The 14,744-nt window shown below is 44.0% G+C and overlaps 1 protein-coding gene across 3 annotated transcripts; it reads left to right on the top strand.

Moving 5' to 3' along the window:
- The first annotated feature begins 261 nt into the window (after positions 1-261).
- Positions 262-14,402, top strand: sympk (symplekin). 3 transcript variants are annotated; one of them, XM_085764214.1, is made up of 27 exons: positions 262-409; positions 714-837; positions 1,472-1,537; positions 1,756-1,809; positions 1,955-2,028; positions 2,119-2,245; positions 2,338-2,587; positions 3,343-3,513; positions 3,795-4,034; positions 4,893-5,044; positions 5,128-5,278; positions 5,451-5,673; positions 6,190-6,340; positions 6,466-6,701; positions 6,806-6,887; positions 6,978-7,091; positions 7,176-7,323; positions 8,804-8,964; positions 10,368-10,476; positions 10,563-10,663; positions 10,795-10,885; positions 11,048-11,149; positions 11,461-11,648; positions 13,164-13,340; positions 13,433-13,522; positions 13,729-13,908; positions 14,204-14,402. In XM_085764214.1, the coding sequence occupies exons 2-27, from the start codon at positions 775-777 to the stop codon at positions 14,375-14,377; spliced, it is 3,675 nt and encodes a 1,224-aa protein (XP_085620340.1). In that variant the 5' UTR covers positions 262-409; positions 714-774; the 3' UTR covers positions 14,378-14,402. The 3 variants fall into 3 exon arrangements, with proteins under 3 accessions (XP_085620340.1, XP_085620338.1, XP_085620339.1); XM_085764212.1 differs by having other exon boundaries at positions 705-837; XM_085764213.1 differs by having other exon boundaries at positions 685-837.
- The last annotated feature ends 342 nt before the right edge of the window (positions 14,403-14,744 follow it).

The raw sequence follows: 14,744 nt of genomic DNA, 5'->3' as shown, positions 1-14,744 counted from the left end.
AATGAACTTACAGCCTACTACCTCAGTGATGACAAACAGGATTTCTCATTCAAATCTCCATCTTAATGTATTATGCATAAAAACGTGCAGATCAGACAAGACAGGTTGTTGGATGTCTTTTTCAAGCATTTCTGGATAAACATGATTTAGTTTTGTATCTAAATCTAAACCTTTTTTAAACATAAGTCTTTAGTGCGTGGAGCCTCCAGTAGGGGGCGGACTCCCCCGTCCCTGCGCCGTCAACTACCGAGGAAGAACGACTTTTTTTCAATTAAACATGGCCGCCTCCTTTATGAACGAACAGAGTGAACGTAGTATTTATTTTCTCTGTTAAGGTGTCCACATTAATACACTTGTTATAAGTGAGTTAATAGCTGTTGTTCCAACGAAGTGTCGAGCCTCTCAAGCTGTAAGTAGCCAGTACACACCTTTTAGTATCACGTCAAAGCAGCTTGTTGGGTTAGCATTGCGGTTAGCATGGCGCTAGTCACTTGTTAGCTGAGACTTGAGAGTTGGTGTTTGTGATATTTGAAGACTTTCTACGAACGTTTTATGATAAATACATTTAACTGTATAGTTGTTAGTTTAATCAATAACACACAGCGCGCCGACGCAAACCACACACTGTCAAACAAGCTGAATCTGATTGTGATACATCTTGGCGGGTTCAGATATTTACAACAGAAACGATTGTGTGCTCACAGAAGTCCCAGCGTGCAGCAGCTCTGTTTGGAGACTATGTTATCTACAAAGTGACAGAAGCAGAGCATCATCATGGAGCTGTCTTCCGAGGAGGGGGAAACCTCCCGTGTCATTGATATGACCACCAGTGAGAAGGTAAGACTGATGTTCACGACCTAATGCTGCGTTCAAGATCTAATGCTTATATTGACATATCAGAAATATTTAGTGGTGAGACTAGACACTGACAGGGTTAGCAGTGGAAAGTGTAAGTAAAAACTGCACCGTAGTCTGAGCCTGTTCTTATGAGACAATTTCATCCACCACAGACTGCAATTATCTGTTGAATAACGGCACTAATAAATAAGATATTGAGACATTTAACAATATTGTCATATGCAATGTTGTCAGGATCACTGATCTGTCAAAATCCTTGCATCCCTCACTTTCAAACCTTTAGACCTTTTCCAGATATTAAAACTTGTTCTTACCCTGTAGGGTGATGGTCAGAATAGTAGAGGTTACGATTAAAGCTGAAAAAGCAAATGAAAGGTCAGCACTGCACAATTAATAACTACAAATGGACAATGTCCACACATGTAAACATGTCTGGATGTAGCGTTGACCTGCGGGTTAGACAAAAAAACTTTGCTGCTGCACTTTATAGATCAGAAATACTATAATCATTTTGATTTGGATAAAAAGATACCAGGTCTTCTTTGTGTTGTGACAATAAAATGTATGCTCCTTCTATAAAGAGAGGCTCATAAGTTTTCCTTCTGCCTTTCAGGTGGTGGAGCTCCTGAATCAGGCTGCTCTGATACCCACAGATGAAAAGCTAACTGTGCTCAAACAGGTTTGTTTTCTGAGTTTATCTGAGATCCTATAAGAAGTATTGATAAAAAGCATTTCCATGATCACGATCTCCGCATTTGCATTTGCGTTTTCTAGCATTCACTTGAATATTTACATCGCAATGTATTTTAATCCATCCTGGCTGCATCCATGTTCTATAGATGAGATGTGATCCACAGTATGAATAGGACAATGCTGAATCAGTTCTTTTATTTCCAGGTCCAGGAGCTGATCATCAACAAAGATCCTTCTCTTCTTGACAATTTCTTGGATGTAAGTCAACCTGTGCACAGTGTTCTCAACTAATTATTGTGTGTTTGACGTGTAATAAACACCATATTGAATTTAAAATGCACAGCACAGTTAATCTGTATCAAACTTGATTCATAATTCTGTGAATGGGCTTTTCGTCCTGTAGGAGATCATCGCTTTTCAGACTGACAAGTCTATTGAAGTGAGAAAGTTTGTCATCGGCTTCATAGAGGAAGCATGGTGAGTTGACTGGTCTCATGGTTTTGTGAGAGAATCTGTCACAGCTTTCTCCCATGTTTGACTGTTTTATTGTGTTTATTCTCTTTCAAGTAAAAGAGACAATGAGCTCCTCCTCAGACTCATCGCCAACCTGAACATGTTGCTTAAGGATGAAAGTGTGAATGTGGTGAAGAAAGCCATCCTCACTCTCACCCATGTCTACAAAGTCACTCTGCAGGTTAATACAGTATCAATTATACATCTGATTTTTCATTATTTCATTTCATTACCTCAGTCTGACTCTTTACTCTTGTGTCTCTTTCACGACAGTGGTTGGTTCGTGGTAAAACAGTATCAGACATGCAGGAGGCATGCTGGGATCTGGTCACGCAGATGAAAGGGGACGTTCTGGCCTTGCTGGATTCTGAAAACGATGGCGTGCGCACTCACGCGATCAAGTTCACAGAATCGCTAATCATCACTCTGTCGCCACGGACGTCCGACTCCGACGTCCCCAAACGACAGGAGGGTGACATCAGCCTGGATAAAGTTCCCAAAGATCACTCCTACATTCGATACGGTACGGATGTTAAAATCCTGACACAAGGAAGATTATATATTTTTAAAGGGATATTTCAACATTTTGGCCTAAATCGCCCATTGCCATAATCCCTATCGTTTTAGGAGTAGGTTCATTACCTATAATTGTCGGTGCAAGCTATTTTCAGAACGGCCGAGCCGAGCCGCGAGCTGCTCAGAGCTACGCTACGGAGGCTCATGGGATTTCTTGATTGCCCTCATCAAACTCATCAAACTCAATCCAACAACTCCAAAACGCTCTGGTGGACAAGTTGTGACCTGCACATTCACCACACTATGAGATAATAACAGAATGTTACAAGACAGAGTTGTTTTCGAGGTAAATTCATGCAAAACCACTGATGCGTTTTACCGTCGGGGGCAGTTTTTCAGCAAGAAGTCTCTGCATTTACCTCGAAAACAACTCTGTCTCGTAATGTTCCATTATTATCTCATAGCGTGGTGAATGTGCAGGTCACAACTTGTCAATGACAGCGTTTTGGAGTTGTTGGATTGTGTATTTGATGAGTTTGATGAGGGAAACCAAGAAATCCCATTAGCCTCCTTAGCGTAGCTCTGAGCAGCTTGCGGCTCTGCTCCGCCGTTCTAAAAATAGCTTGCACCGACAGTTAAAGATAACGAACCTACTCCTAACACTATAAGGATTATGGCAATGGGCCAATTTGCCAAAATGTTGAAATATCCCTTTAATCTAGTCCTCCTTTTTGTCCTAATGCCACTTTCATTTCTCACCAGATGTCCTGTGTGAGGAGGGGAAGTCTGCGCTGGAGAAGCTGCTGAAGTTCATGGTCCACCCGGCCATTTCCAGTATCAACCTCACCACAGCGCTGGGCTCACTGGCCACCATCGCTCGTCAGAGGCCAATGTTCATGTCAGAGGTGGTTCAAGCATATGAGACACTGCATGGTAAGTGTTGTGTAATATAGACATCATAAAACAACTATTTTCCGGGGCTTTTATGCCTTTTAATTGATAGGACAGTCAGAGAGAGACAGGAAATGGGGAGACAGAGAGGGGGAATCACATGCAGCTATACAACACCCCATAAAACACCAGTTTAACTGTTGATGTGTGACTGTGATATTCATTTTAAAAATGCATTGTCTGAGATTTTATACTCCAAATTGCTGTTTTCAATACATAACTTCATAATTCTTCCTTTACTCTGTATGTTTGAACCTTTTTAGCCAACCTGCCGCCCACTCTGGCCAAGTCTCAGGTGAGCAGCGTGAGGAAGAACCTGAAGCTGCACCTGGTGGCCGTCCTCAAGCATCCCTGCAGCGTGGAGTTCCAGGGTCAGATCAGCACCCTTCTGCTGGACCTGGGGATGCCCCAGAGCGAAATAACCCGCTCCACACCCGCACTGAGAGAGCAGCGCAAGCGGCCCCGCCACGAACAATACACAGAGGGGAAAAAAGTCAAGATGGGTGAGCAGTGATCACAGACATTATGACTGGAGGAGGGATACGCTGCTGATGGTGTTTGTCTTGTCACTGGTACCCATCATCTATGGGTGTGATTGGCTGAATTCCAGTCCAACCGCTCACAGACTCACTGACTTTGAGGCACGATCACGGGAAGTCTGTGAGTGTGTGAGGGCTGTCAAATCATGAAGCCCTTCATGTCCCCTTACTTTAAAGGAATAGTTCAACATTTTGGCAAATTGGCCCATTACCATAATCCTTATAGTTTTAGGAGTAGGTTTGTTACCTTTAATTGCCGGTGTAAGCTGTTTTTAGAACGGCGGAGCAGAGCCGTGAGCTGCTCAGAGCTACGCTATGAGATAATAACGGAGCATTACGAGTTGTTTTCATGCAAAACCGCTGATCCTGTCAGGAGCAGTTTTTCGGCAAGCAGTCTCTGCATTTGCCTCAAAAACAACTCTGTCTCGTAATGTTCCATTATTATCTCATAATTTGTCCACAAGATTGTGTATTTGATGAGTTTGATGAGGGAAACCAAGAAATTCCATGAGCCTCCGTAGTGTAGCTATGAGCAGCTCACGGCTCTGCTCTGCCGTTCTAAAAATAGCTTGCACCGACAATTAAAGGTAACGAACCTACTGCTATGACTATAGGGATTATGGCAATGGGTCATTTTGCCAAAATAGTGAACTATCCCTTTAACACTGATCTACTAATCAGATATTTTTAATGAAAATCAGCCAGTAATCAACAGCCAATCAATCAGGGCATCCCCTAGATTGTAATAACTAGTATGCAGATGTCTAGTGTGGTGACTCACTTTGGACAGTATTTCTGACATTGTGCTCCTCTTTATCTCAGAGCCAACCCTGATCGAAGATGACGAGGACAAAGAGGAGCCCGCCCCTCTCACGGCCCCGAAACCAGCTGCCGCTCCAGTCGCACAGTCGGCCATCGACCTCACAGCTGAGTTCCTGCACCCACTGCTCAGCCCCGAGAACGTCGCCAACCTGGTGAGTGGAGGTGGAGGCCGCCTGAGCCGGTTGTTTCCCTCCCTGTGTGACACCTCAGCTGATATGTCTGTGTGGTTGTTCAGGTGCTGATCAGCATGGTGTATCTGCCCGACGTCATGCCAGCATCCTTCCAGGCCACATACACGCCTGTGGAGTCAGCAGGCACTGACGCCCAAATCAAACATCTGGCCAGGCTAATGGCCACACAGATGACAGCAGCTGGGATCGGTCCAGGTCGGTGACAAACACACACACACACACACACACCATGAAAGAATTTGTTGCATTGAGTTTCCTTTGGTTTTGTTTGTTTGTTTTTGAAAGAGTGAAACATCATCATCTGTAATCTGTGCATTTCACATCTGTATCCACTAAACCCAGTTACTGTATTTACTTAAATTCTCAGGACTTGAGCAGTGCAAAGCCCGGGACGACGATGCAGGCAAAGAGACGGCTAATGATGAGGACTCTGGAGCTAAAGATCTGCTCATCAAGCGCAAGCTTCCCGGCGTGATGATGGGCCAGGCCATCTCTGTGGTGGGGGGCTACGCAGAAAAGGCTCCAACCACTGAGGCGCCCACTGCAGTCAAGAGGCTTCCTGAGCCCATCCTTCCTACTGCACAGACCAAGTGAGTCCTGGAAGAAGTATTAAAGGGGACATATTATGAAAATATCACTTTTTGAAGGCTCTTTAACAGATATTTGGGTGTTTGTCTTGCTTTCCGGCCTCCAAAATGTGCGAATTGACAAAATAATCTGTAATGTTCGGGCTCCCTAGGTTGAAATCCATGTGGTTTTACAAGCTGTTCCCTCAGATGTCCGACAGTCATGTAACTAGTTTCGAATTTGCATTATCCCACCCCTACCTGGTACCAGTAGAAGGGGCGGGGCAAGCAGTGGTTCTTTTGCATTTAAAGGGACAGGCACTGAAACCAGCCGTTCTGAACAGGGCTGTTTAGAGAGGATGAAAAGAGCTGTGATGTTTGATCCTTGGGGTATTTTGACCAAAGCATGTCACAGACATGTCTTTAAGACACCTGGGAACTATTTTCATTTGTGGGAAAGGGGCAGAATATGTCTCCTTTAAAGGCTGTAGATTTCTGTAACTCTCACTTATTACCTTACGCGATTGTGTTCTCTTCCAGGATGACAGGGGCCAGCGGGAGGAAAAAAGTGTTCCGGTTGTCAGATGTGGTTCAGCCGTTATCCGACACTCAGATTGAGACGTTGACCTCCAGAGCTGTAAAACGCATCCTGCATTCAGAGAAAGCTATCGCTCAAAGTGGCATGTCTCATGTAAGTGGCCACCCCAACCCACGCAAGATTTTTTTTCAATCCTCTGATGGATGGAGATGGAGACACAATTGAGGCAAAACCAGAGTGTGTATTCAGAAGTTAATCAGAGTAATTCTGCCCACCAGGTCCGAGTGAAGCTCCTCTCCAGGCTGGTGACACAGTTTGAAGGGATGATGAAAGAGGACGTGCTGGAGTTCATCCTAGACGACATCCGGACCAGGAGCGACTTGGCCTTTTCTCTCCTCTATCAAGAGTACAACACTTACCTGGGCCAGCTGCCCACCGGGCTGCTGGACAGCTACGACCACTGTCTCTACACACTGCTGTCCGGCCTGCAGGAGAAACCAGAGCAGAGGGACGGGTGAGGACGCACATTCATCATTCCTTCACGTTTTCTATAGCTCTTATTTGAGCCAGACAACAATAGGAAGCCTACACTGAGTCGCTTTTTGTTTTCACTTTCAGACTTTTCACCAAACTGGTTCTGGAGGCTCCGATTATAACAGAATCAGCTCTGGAAGTGATCAGACGTTACTGTGAGGACGAGGTAAGTGGCAGGCGACAGACACGACTCCTTGTACAGCGTTACCTCCTGACATGCTCCTGACTCAGCTCTGTGTCGTTGCCTTTGTTTCAGTCCCGGGTCTACCTGGGCATGACCACCCTGAAGGAGCTCATCGTCAAGCGGCCGTCGAGGCAGTTCCAGTACCTGCACGTGCTGCTGGATCTCAGCTCGCATGAAAAGGAGAAGGTGAGAATATTTCAGTGAGCCGCTCAGTCCGTCACAGTTTGCGTAGTTGTCATATTCCTCGATATGACCGTGTTGTGTTTTCAGGTGCGGACCACCGCCCTGGCTTTTCTGAAGCGCATGTATGAGAAGGACCAGCTCAGAGACTACATCGAGAAGTTCGCCCTGAACTACATGCAGCTGCTGGTCCACCCCAACCCCCCGTCTCTGCTCTTTGGGGCCGACAAAGACACAGGTTAGAGACACATGGATCATTTAATATGCTGATGATGTTGTTTTACCAAATCAAATCAAATTCTTTCATAAAGCTTGTATTAAAACAGGGTAAACCTAAGGTCAACAGTAGCTGTAACACAGTACACTTGAGTTAATATGTAGTTAGATGGATTTTTGTGGACACTGAAAGTTATTTACACAGTAAGAACAGATTAAAGGTGTAACATAAAGAATGCGGTTTGTATAGTAGCATATAAAGGGATAATGCCTGGCCAGGTATCCAGTTATAATAAGGACAGTTGCTTCTGCGAAGTCCATTAATTACTGATCAATTGGACACCTTGTGGGGCATTATCCCAGTTATACCGTGGTCACTTACCAAAGAAATGGATATTAAATCATTTTTTTTATATAATTCATTGTGTTTTACAGTTAAAATCATCAAGTTTTCACAAGGAGCAGCTGAGTGGACTGTTTAATATCTCTCGTCTGCACTGCAGGCGAAAAAAATTATGCGTTGAAGAAAACTTGTTGCTCCGAATCTCTGTTGGCATGGTTACCAACTAGCGTTTGAGCCGACACAATAATATTTAGAACTGTCATCAGATTTTGACTGGAACGTCTCTGTGGGTGTCCATTATCACTTTTTTTTTTTTTTTGTAATATATTTTATTGATTTCACAAAAACAAACAACGAACCATACAGCACAGACACAGCCAAACTGCAAAACAGAAATACACCAATTCACATACATGAATTGCACATCATACAGCATACAAAATTTTACATGGGGACTATACTGAGAAAAGGAAAAGAGAGCGGAAATAAAAGTATTCTATGACTTATTGCTGAAGGCAAAATATGCAGCAGTTCAACAAGGTCACCAGGAAGGTAATTCAGGAAAGGTTGCCAGACACTATAAAACAAGTCGTCATTGCCCTTTAATGTGGCACTGCGGTGTTCCATAGGAAAAACCTTGAATATGTCCCTGTACCACTGTGTGACTGATGGGGGTACCATTATCACTTTTTAATGGACCCCCTGCAGCCAATCAGAATCAAGTACATGTTTTCACCCAGACCACGGTATAAGTAAATGTACTATGTAAGTCTTTTGTCAGATTTGTGTTTTCTGATGAATCCATGTCACAAACATGCATGTTGACACAACCTTTCAGATTCAGTGCTAAATGATGTTACATCAGTGATAATAGAAAGTAGAGTATAGTCTTATTTTTAAAAACTTTAGAAGTTGTAAAGGCGATGGCCCTGTTACCTTTGTCTGGACTAATGTCCAGTGGTGGCAGCTAGAAACAATGGGCTGCACTTCCTGTTGCTATTATCCTTCCAGCCGGGGACAGACAGTGTTGTGGAGCGAGGGAAACACACATTCACTTTCTCTGCTTGATGTTTTCCTATCGGCCAATGAAATGAGCAGCTGCCCAGTTCGCAGTGCTGTAAGTAAGCTCACAGTGTTGTGTGTTGTGTGTTTGACACAGAGGTGGCTGCCCCCTGGACCGAAGAGACAGTGAGACAGTGTCTCTTCCTCTACCTGTCCCTGCTTCCTCTCAACCACCGGCTGGTCCACGAGCTTGCATCCGTCTACACCGAGGCCATCGCTGACATCAAGCGCAGCGTGCTCCGAGCCATAGAGCAGCCTGTAAGTCTCTCTCACATGGACGTCCACTGACAGTCAGCAGTGTGTGTGGACATGGACAGGTTAACAGCTTGAGGGCAAAAACTGAAACCAAACCAATTTACAGTGATATTTGATTTCCAGTGGACATGTCGTCCCAGCCAGCGGCGGGACTTGTCCTGTGTGAGGTGTGAGTCCAGTCCTGACACAGAGTATGTCCTCAATGACACACATAGTCTGGATTTGTGCTGTCATGGCCACTGGGCTGTTCTCGTCCTAACTTTGTTACCAAGGACACGGTGCTCTCCAGCTGTTTTATCCAACAGATGTTGTTGGTGAGCTTTCCAACCATCACATCTAGGTTTCCATCTGAGCCGCCCCAGATTCCCTAAAGGGCCAGCAGGGGGTCGACTCAGGCCTGAGTAATGATGATGAGATCTGAGCCAAAGGCAGAATTTAACCCCAAAACACAAGGCTGTGTGGTCATTAACAGAGTGTGTTCATCACATTGTGTTCACTGGGAAAGTCTAGCATGACACAATGAAGTGAGAGCAAAGTCTGGACTCGATGTTTATCTATTTCTACATGTGGTTTTAAGTGGAAAATAAATGAAAGCTCACAGCGAAACTTAAAGGGATATTTCAACATTTTGGCAAATTTGCCTATTGCCTTAATCCCTACAGTTTTAGGGGAAGGTTTGTTACCTTTAGTTGTCGGTGAATGTTGTTTATAGATCCACAGGGCAGACATGAGCCCTTCATGGCTCGCGGTGTTTCCGGGCTTTCCCTCATCAAACTCATCAAATACACAATCCAACAACTCCAAAACGCTCTGGTGGAGTTGTGACCTGCACATTCACCACGCTATGAGATAATAACGGAACGTTACGAGACAGAGTTGATTTAGAGGTAAATCCGTAACCGGAACTACATTCCAGACACGGCTGCTCAGCAGAGTGACTTCAAAAGTGAAAATAGTTCCGAGTTATGCTTCGTGTGTCGAAATGTTACATAATTATGCGTTATTATCTCATAGCGTGGTGAATGTGCAGGTCACAACTTGTCCACCAGAGCGTTTTGGAGTTGTTGGATTTTGTATTTGATGAGTTTGATGAGGGAAACCAAGAAATTCCATTAGCCTCCATTGCATTAGCTGAGCAGCTTGTGTCTCTGCCCTGCCAATCTCAAAAAAGCTTGCACCGACAATTAAAGGTTATGATATGAACCTACTCCTAAAACTATAGGGATTATGGCAATAGGTGAATTTGGCAAAATGTTGAACTATCCCTTTAAGGTTGAAGAAAATAACTTAAAGCTGTTCATGACAAGTCCTCCTCCAAAAGAAAGAAACTAAAATGTGGAAACGATGGTCTCAAATCGATGAATGTATCTCTTGAGTGCTGACATGCTCTCTTACTGTCTGTGTAGATCCGTGGGATGGGGATGAACTCTCCTGAGCTGCTGCTTCTGGTGGAGAACTGTCCTAAAGGAGCAGAGACGTTAGTCACTCGCTGCCTGCACATTTTGACAGATAAAGGTAAATAAACGTTGAGCAAATATGTTGTGTGAAAATGCACAGTAGAGGAAGTCAAAAGAGAACTAAGCCTTTCTTCTTCTGCTCAGTACCTCCGTCTCCAGAGCTGGTGGAGAGGGTGCGAGATCTTTACCACAAACGAGTGCCAGACGTTCGTTTCCTAATCCCCGTCATCAACGGCCTAGAGAAGGTAACGTTCTCAAAGTCAGCTCAGCGTCCAGAGAGTTACTGGGATTAAGTTAGTCTGTCTTAACGTGTCTTTCGCTTGATAATCATAATACATTTTCTCCTGGATTTTATTTTTTTGTGTCTCTCATGAAGAATGAGGTCATCCAGGCGCTGCCCAAGCTGATCAAACTCAACCCCATTGTAGTGAAGGAGGTGTTCAACCGTCTCCTGGGAACGCAGCACAGTAAGACTCATTTACACCTTTCACCTGTAAAGTTGTAATGTTCCTATTGTTGTTTTAGTATATTCTGCTTCCTTTGGGTTTCTTATTTCCCTACTTTGTGGTATCATGTTACCTCTGCTCCTGTGGAGGATTCACTGACGTATGGTGACTGTTGTCTTACAGGTGAGGGAAGTTCGTCCGTGTCCCCTCTGACCCCAGGAGACCTGCTTATCGCCTTACACAACATAGACTCAACTAAATGTGATATGAAGTCCATCATAAAAGGTTTGTGTTCAGAGATTGAGCCTTTTATTGTCTTTGAGCAGCGTTATCAGCGTCGGTCGGTGCTTCAGTATGTTCACATATACGTAAGTCACGTACTGTCAGGGTTTAGTTTGACTGAAGCAACAACCACTGTGGAATAAGCTGTTTATTTTGTCATGAGTGATGTTCTCATCCGCTGCAGCCAGATTACATTCTGACTGCATGTAGGGTCCATGATCAGAGGATGAAAGTTTGTTTAGAAGTAGATAAAATGATTCAGAAGGGTTAAACATAAGTCACCAGTGTGTTTCCCTGTTGTGTCTCGGCTGCAGCTACCAACCTGTGCTTTGGAGAGAAGAACGTCTACACCTCCGAGGTGTTGGCGGTGGTGATGCAGCAGCTGATGGAGCACAGCCCCCTCCCCATGCTGCTCATGCGCACCGTCATCCAATCCCTCACCATGTACCCCCGACTGGGCGGCTTCGTCATGAACATTCTGTCCCGGCTCATTGTGAAGCAGGTCGGCACCAAACTCCAGCCAGTTAGACAGAGTTTCTGCACTGATGGCACTGATGTTTTTTTTTCTCTTGTTGGTACACTGTTCTCTCGTGTGTGTGTTTGAGCCTCCTGTGGTCAGATCATGATTTATATAACTGACAAAATGACCAAATACTTAAATAAGCATGACGTGTGAGCTGGGATTTCAGATGTATTTAGATTAGGGCTGTCAGAGTTAACGCGTTAATCGCGATGCGATTAATTTAAAAAAATAACGCGTTGAATTTTTTTAATCGCTGTTAATCGCGGCCCATTTTGTCCTCTGTCTGCTGGACTGGAGGACTGGAGTGTGGGACCTCCAGTCCAGTAGGTGGCGGTAAGGCACCTTCAAGTTGGTTGCTACACAAATATACACAGTCTAACATATATCCACAGCTCCATCCATTGATTTTTTGACGGCTTCGTTGTCAACAAATGCACAGCTTCTGTTGTCAACAAATGCACATGGCTAGGCAGAGGTGTAGCAAAGTAAAGGGCAATTTCCACTGGATGCAATTCGTTTCAATTCTGTGTGAGTTTCATGCATCATGTGTTATGATTAGGTAGGTAGGCTACTACTAGGTCTGGTCTAAAAGTTGCTTGTCTAGAGATTATAACACTTTGGCTTGGACTTTCAACACTTTGGAGTGTTGAATGTCCAAAGCGCCATATATAATATTTTTAATAGAGATTAATCGCGAGTTAACTATGGAAAAAATGCGATTAATCGCGATTAGAAAAATTAATCGTTTGACAGCCCTAATTTAGATATAAACACAGACTACCTTTCTTTTTGTAAGTTATTTTTCACTTTTTAGGCTTTTTGACTTTTACATTTCACCAAGTGCTGCTCTGTGGGAACTGTTGGTCTAGGCCTCACCATTTAAAGTCCTTTGAAACAATGTATGTTATGATTTGGTGCTTGACTTAAACTTAATTGAATCGAATTTAGTAGAAACATGATATCCACCCAAAACCCCTAAGCAGGATTTTTCCCGTAGCTATGCTATGTTTTTTACCTTAATTAAAAAGCTCCAGACTAATTTTGATCGTTAACTACATGACTTGTGACTTGTTACAGTGAGAATGGAGGCTCTCTGCCTTCACCTGGCGTCTCATGACTGAAAACCAACTTTGCAACATCAGTGTAGTACCTGGCCGCCGGCCCGGTGTCCCAGCTCTCGTCTCTGCACACCGCGACACAAACGCACTCCTTAACCCACAATCTTTTGTTTATGACAGTTAAGACTACACAAACATACATGCCGTAACATCGTATATGTTATATAACGTTATCCACCGCTCCATGTGTTGATTTTTCGCCGGCTTCGTTGTAAACAAATGCACATGGCCAAGAGGAGGGTTAGCAAAGCAGAGGAAAAGCGACCAGACTTCCATAGTTCCTCTTCAAGTAGTTGTCCACAGACATAACCGTAAATAGTATCCACTGTTATCATACTTGTTGCTGTGTAACCCTGGTGGCTCTGCTCCTCTGTAGGTGTGGAAGTATCCTAAGGTGTGGGAGGGGTTTGTCAAGTGCTGCCAGAGGACGAAGCCTCAGTCGTTCAGCGTGCTCCTCCAGCTGCCGCCCGCCCAGCTGACCAGCGTGTTTGAACGCTGCCCAGAGATGAGAGAGCCTCTTCTCCAGCACGTCCACTCCTTCACACCTCATCAGGTAACAAGTTCTACCAAACGTCACCGTCCAAACTTCTGTTTCCTGTGGGATTGTATTTATTCACCACCTACCTGTGTTTTTCTGTGCAACAGCAAGCTCACATACCTGCGTCCATCATGACAGTGCTGGAAGCCAATAAAAAACCTCAGCCCAAACCTGCACCGCCTGTTGCGGAGAAAGAGGTAACGGATCGATATGCTGCACACAGTTTTCTGTGCTATTAAAGGGACATTGTGTAGGAATTACTCAATGTTATATCGCAACCAACTCAGTCGTATTCTTTATGCTGCATTTACATGGCCGACTCTAACTCAACTAACAGAATACTGTATATAAAGAAATTATTGTTCACTCGTTCACAACTCAGTCTCTCTGTTTTATGGTACAGGTTGAAGCAATCTCTGCTCCGGCTGCCTCACTTTCAGAGGAGAGTCCCACTGTTACACAGAATGAACCAGAGATCCCAGACCAGCAGGAGCCGACCGTCATGAAAGAAGAAGAAGAAGCAATGGAGCAAGAACAGTCAGATCCACCCACACAGGAGGAGAGTGTCAGCTCCGTCTCCCAGGTAAAATTAAGTCACTTGGAATCGTGTACAACTAACCCATCAGATCTGCACTCTTGAGTTACCTGTACATGACTTTGTGGCTAGCTTGTTAGTGCATCATTTATCGGATGGTATAGATCACACAAATCTGAAAGAGAATGAAAAAACATATACATAAAATACCTTCAGTTTAAAAAAATAAACTCAAGTTTTGGAATTGTGTCCATCCTAATCAATGCAAAACTGTTTTGAACTTTTTATCAGGGTTTCCTGCCAGTTGGATTTGAATTTGATTAAAATTTTTGTTTCTCTTTAGGTGGAGTTGACAAGGGCGAGTGAAACGCCATCCCCTCAACCAGAACCAGCAGAGGAACCAATGGAGGTGTCCATACCCCAGCCTGTACCCTCAGACCCCCAGGAACCAGAAAAAGATGCTGAAGCGGAGAACACTGGACCTGAGGCTGGAAGTGGCAACGAAGATGTAGAATAACTGCTCAAGACACATGCACTCAAAAGAGAGAAAAAAAAGAACATTTCTGTTCTCTGTAAACAGTCTTTGTTTTTTCAGGATTTCTCTTTTTGTATTTGTAGAAAACAGATTTTGAGTAAATTTTGAAAGCATTCCATATGCCTTCATGTTATGGTGAGTTGGCAAATAAATCAAGAAAACACAGGTTTTGTGTCGCTTCAGTTCTTTTTTTTCCCCCCATTAGTCAGCATGAATCTGTCAATTCATAATGAACATGAAGGGTTACAGAGTTCAGTTTTTAAATACAACTTCTGGACACACTCAAAATATAAGTTAGTGAAAGTGCAACGTGTTAAACAAATGGAGAAGTCATGAAATATGACTAAAG

This window comes from Trachurus japonicus, chromosome 21, assembly GCF_045865225.1.
Source record: "Trachurus japonicus isolate A0001 chromosome 21, Traja_1.0".
NCBI classification, from domain to species: Eukaryota; Metazoa; Chordata; class Actinopteri; order Carangiformes; family Carangidae; genus Trachurus; species Trachurus japonicus.
This window is presented reverse-complemented; position numbering and strand designations above follow the sequence as displayed.

What these genes read in the sequence shown, in the direction of transcription:
- sympk (XM_085764214.1), top strand. Translation starts at nt 775, where the DNA reads ATGGAGCTGTCTTCCGAGGAGGGGGAAACCTCCCGTGTCATTGATATG. An exon ending in TCACTCCTACATTCGATACG is followed by an intron (nt 2,588 to 3,342) that starts GTACGGATGTTA and finishes ATTTCTCACCAG; the next exon opens with ATGTCCTGTGTGAGGAGGGG. An exon ending in CGCCTGTTGCGGAGAAAGAG is followed by an intron (nt 13,523 to 13,728) that starts GTAACGGATCGA and finishes TTTATGGTACAG; the next exon opens with GTTGAAGCAATCTCTGCTCC.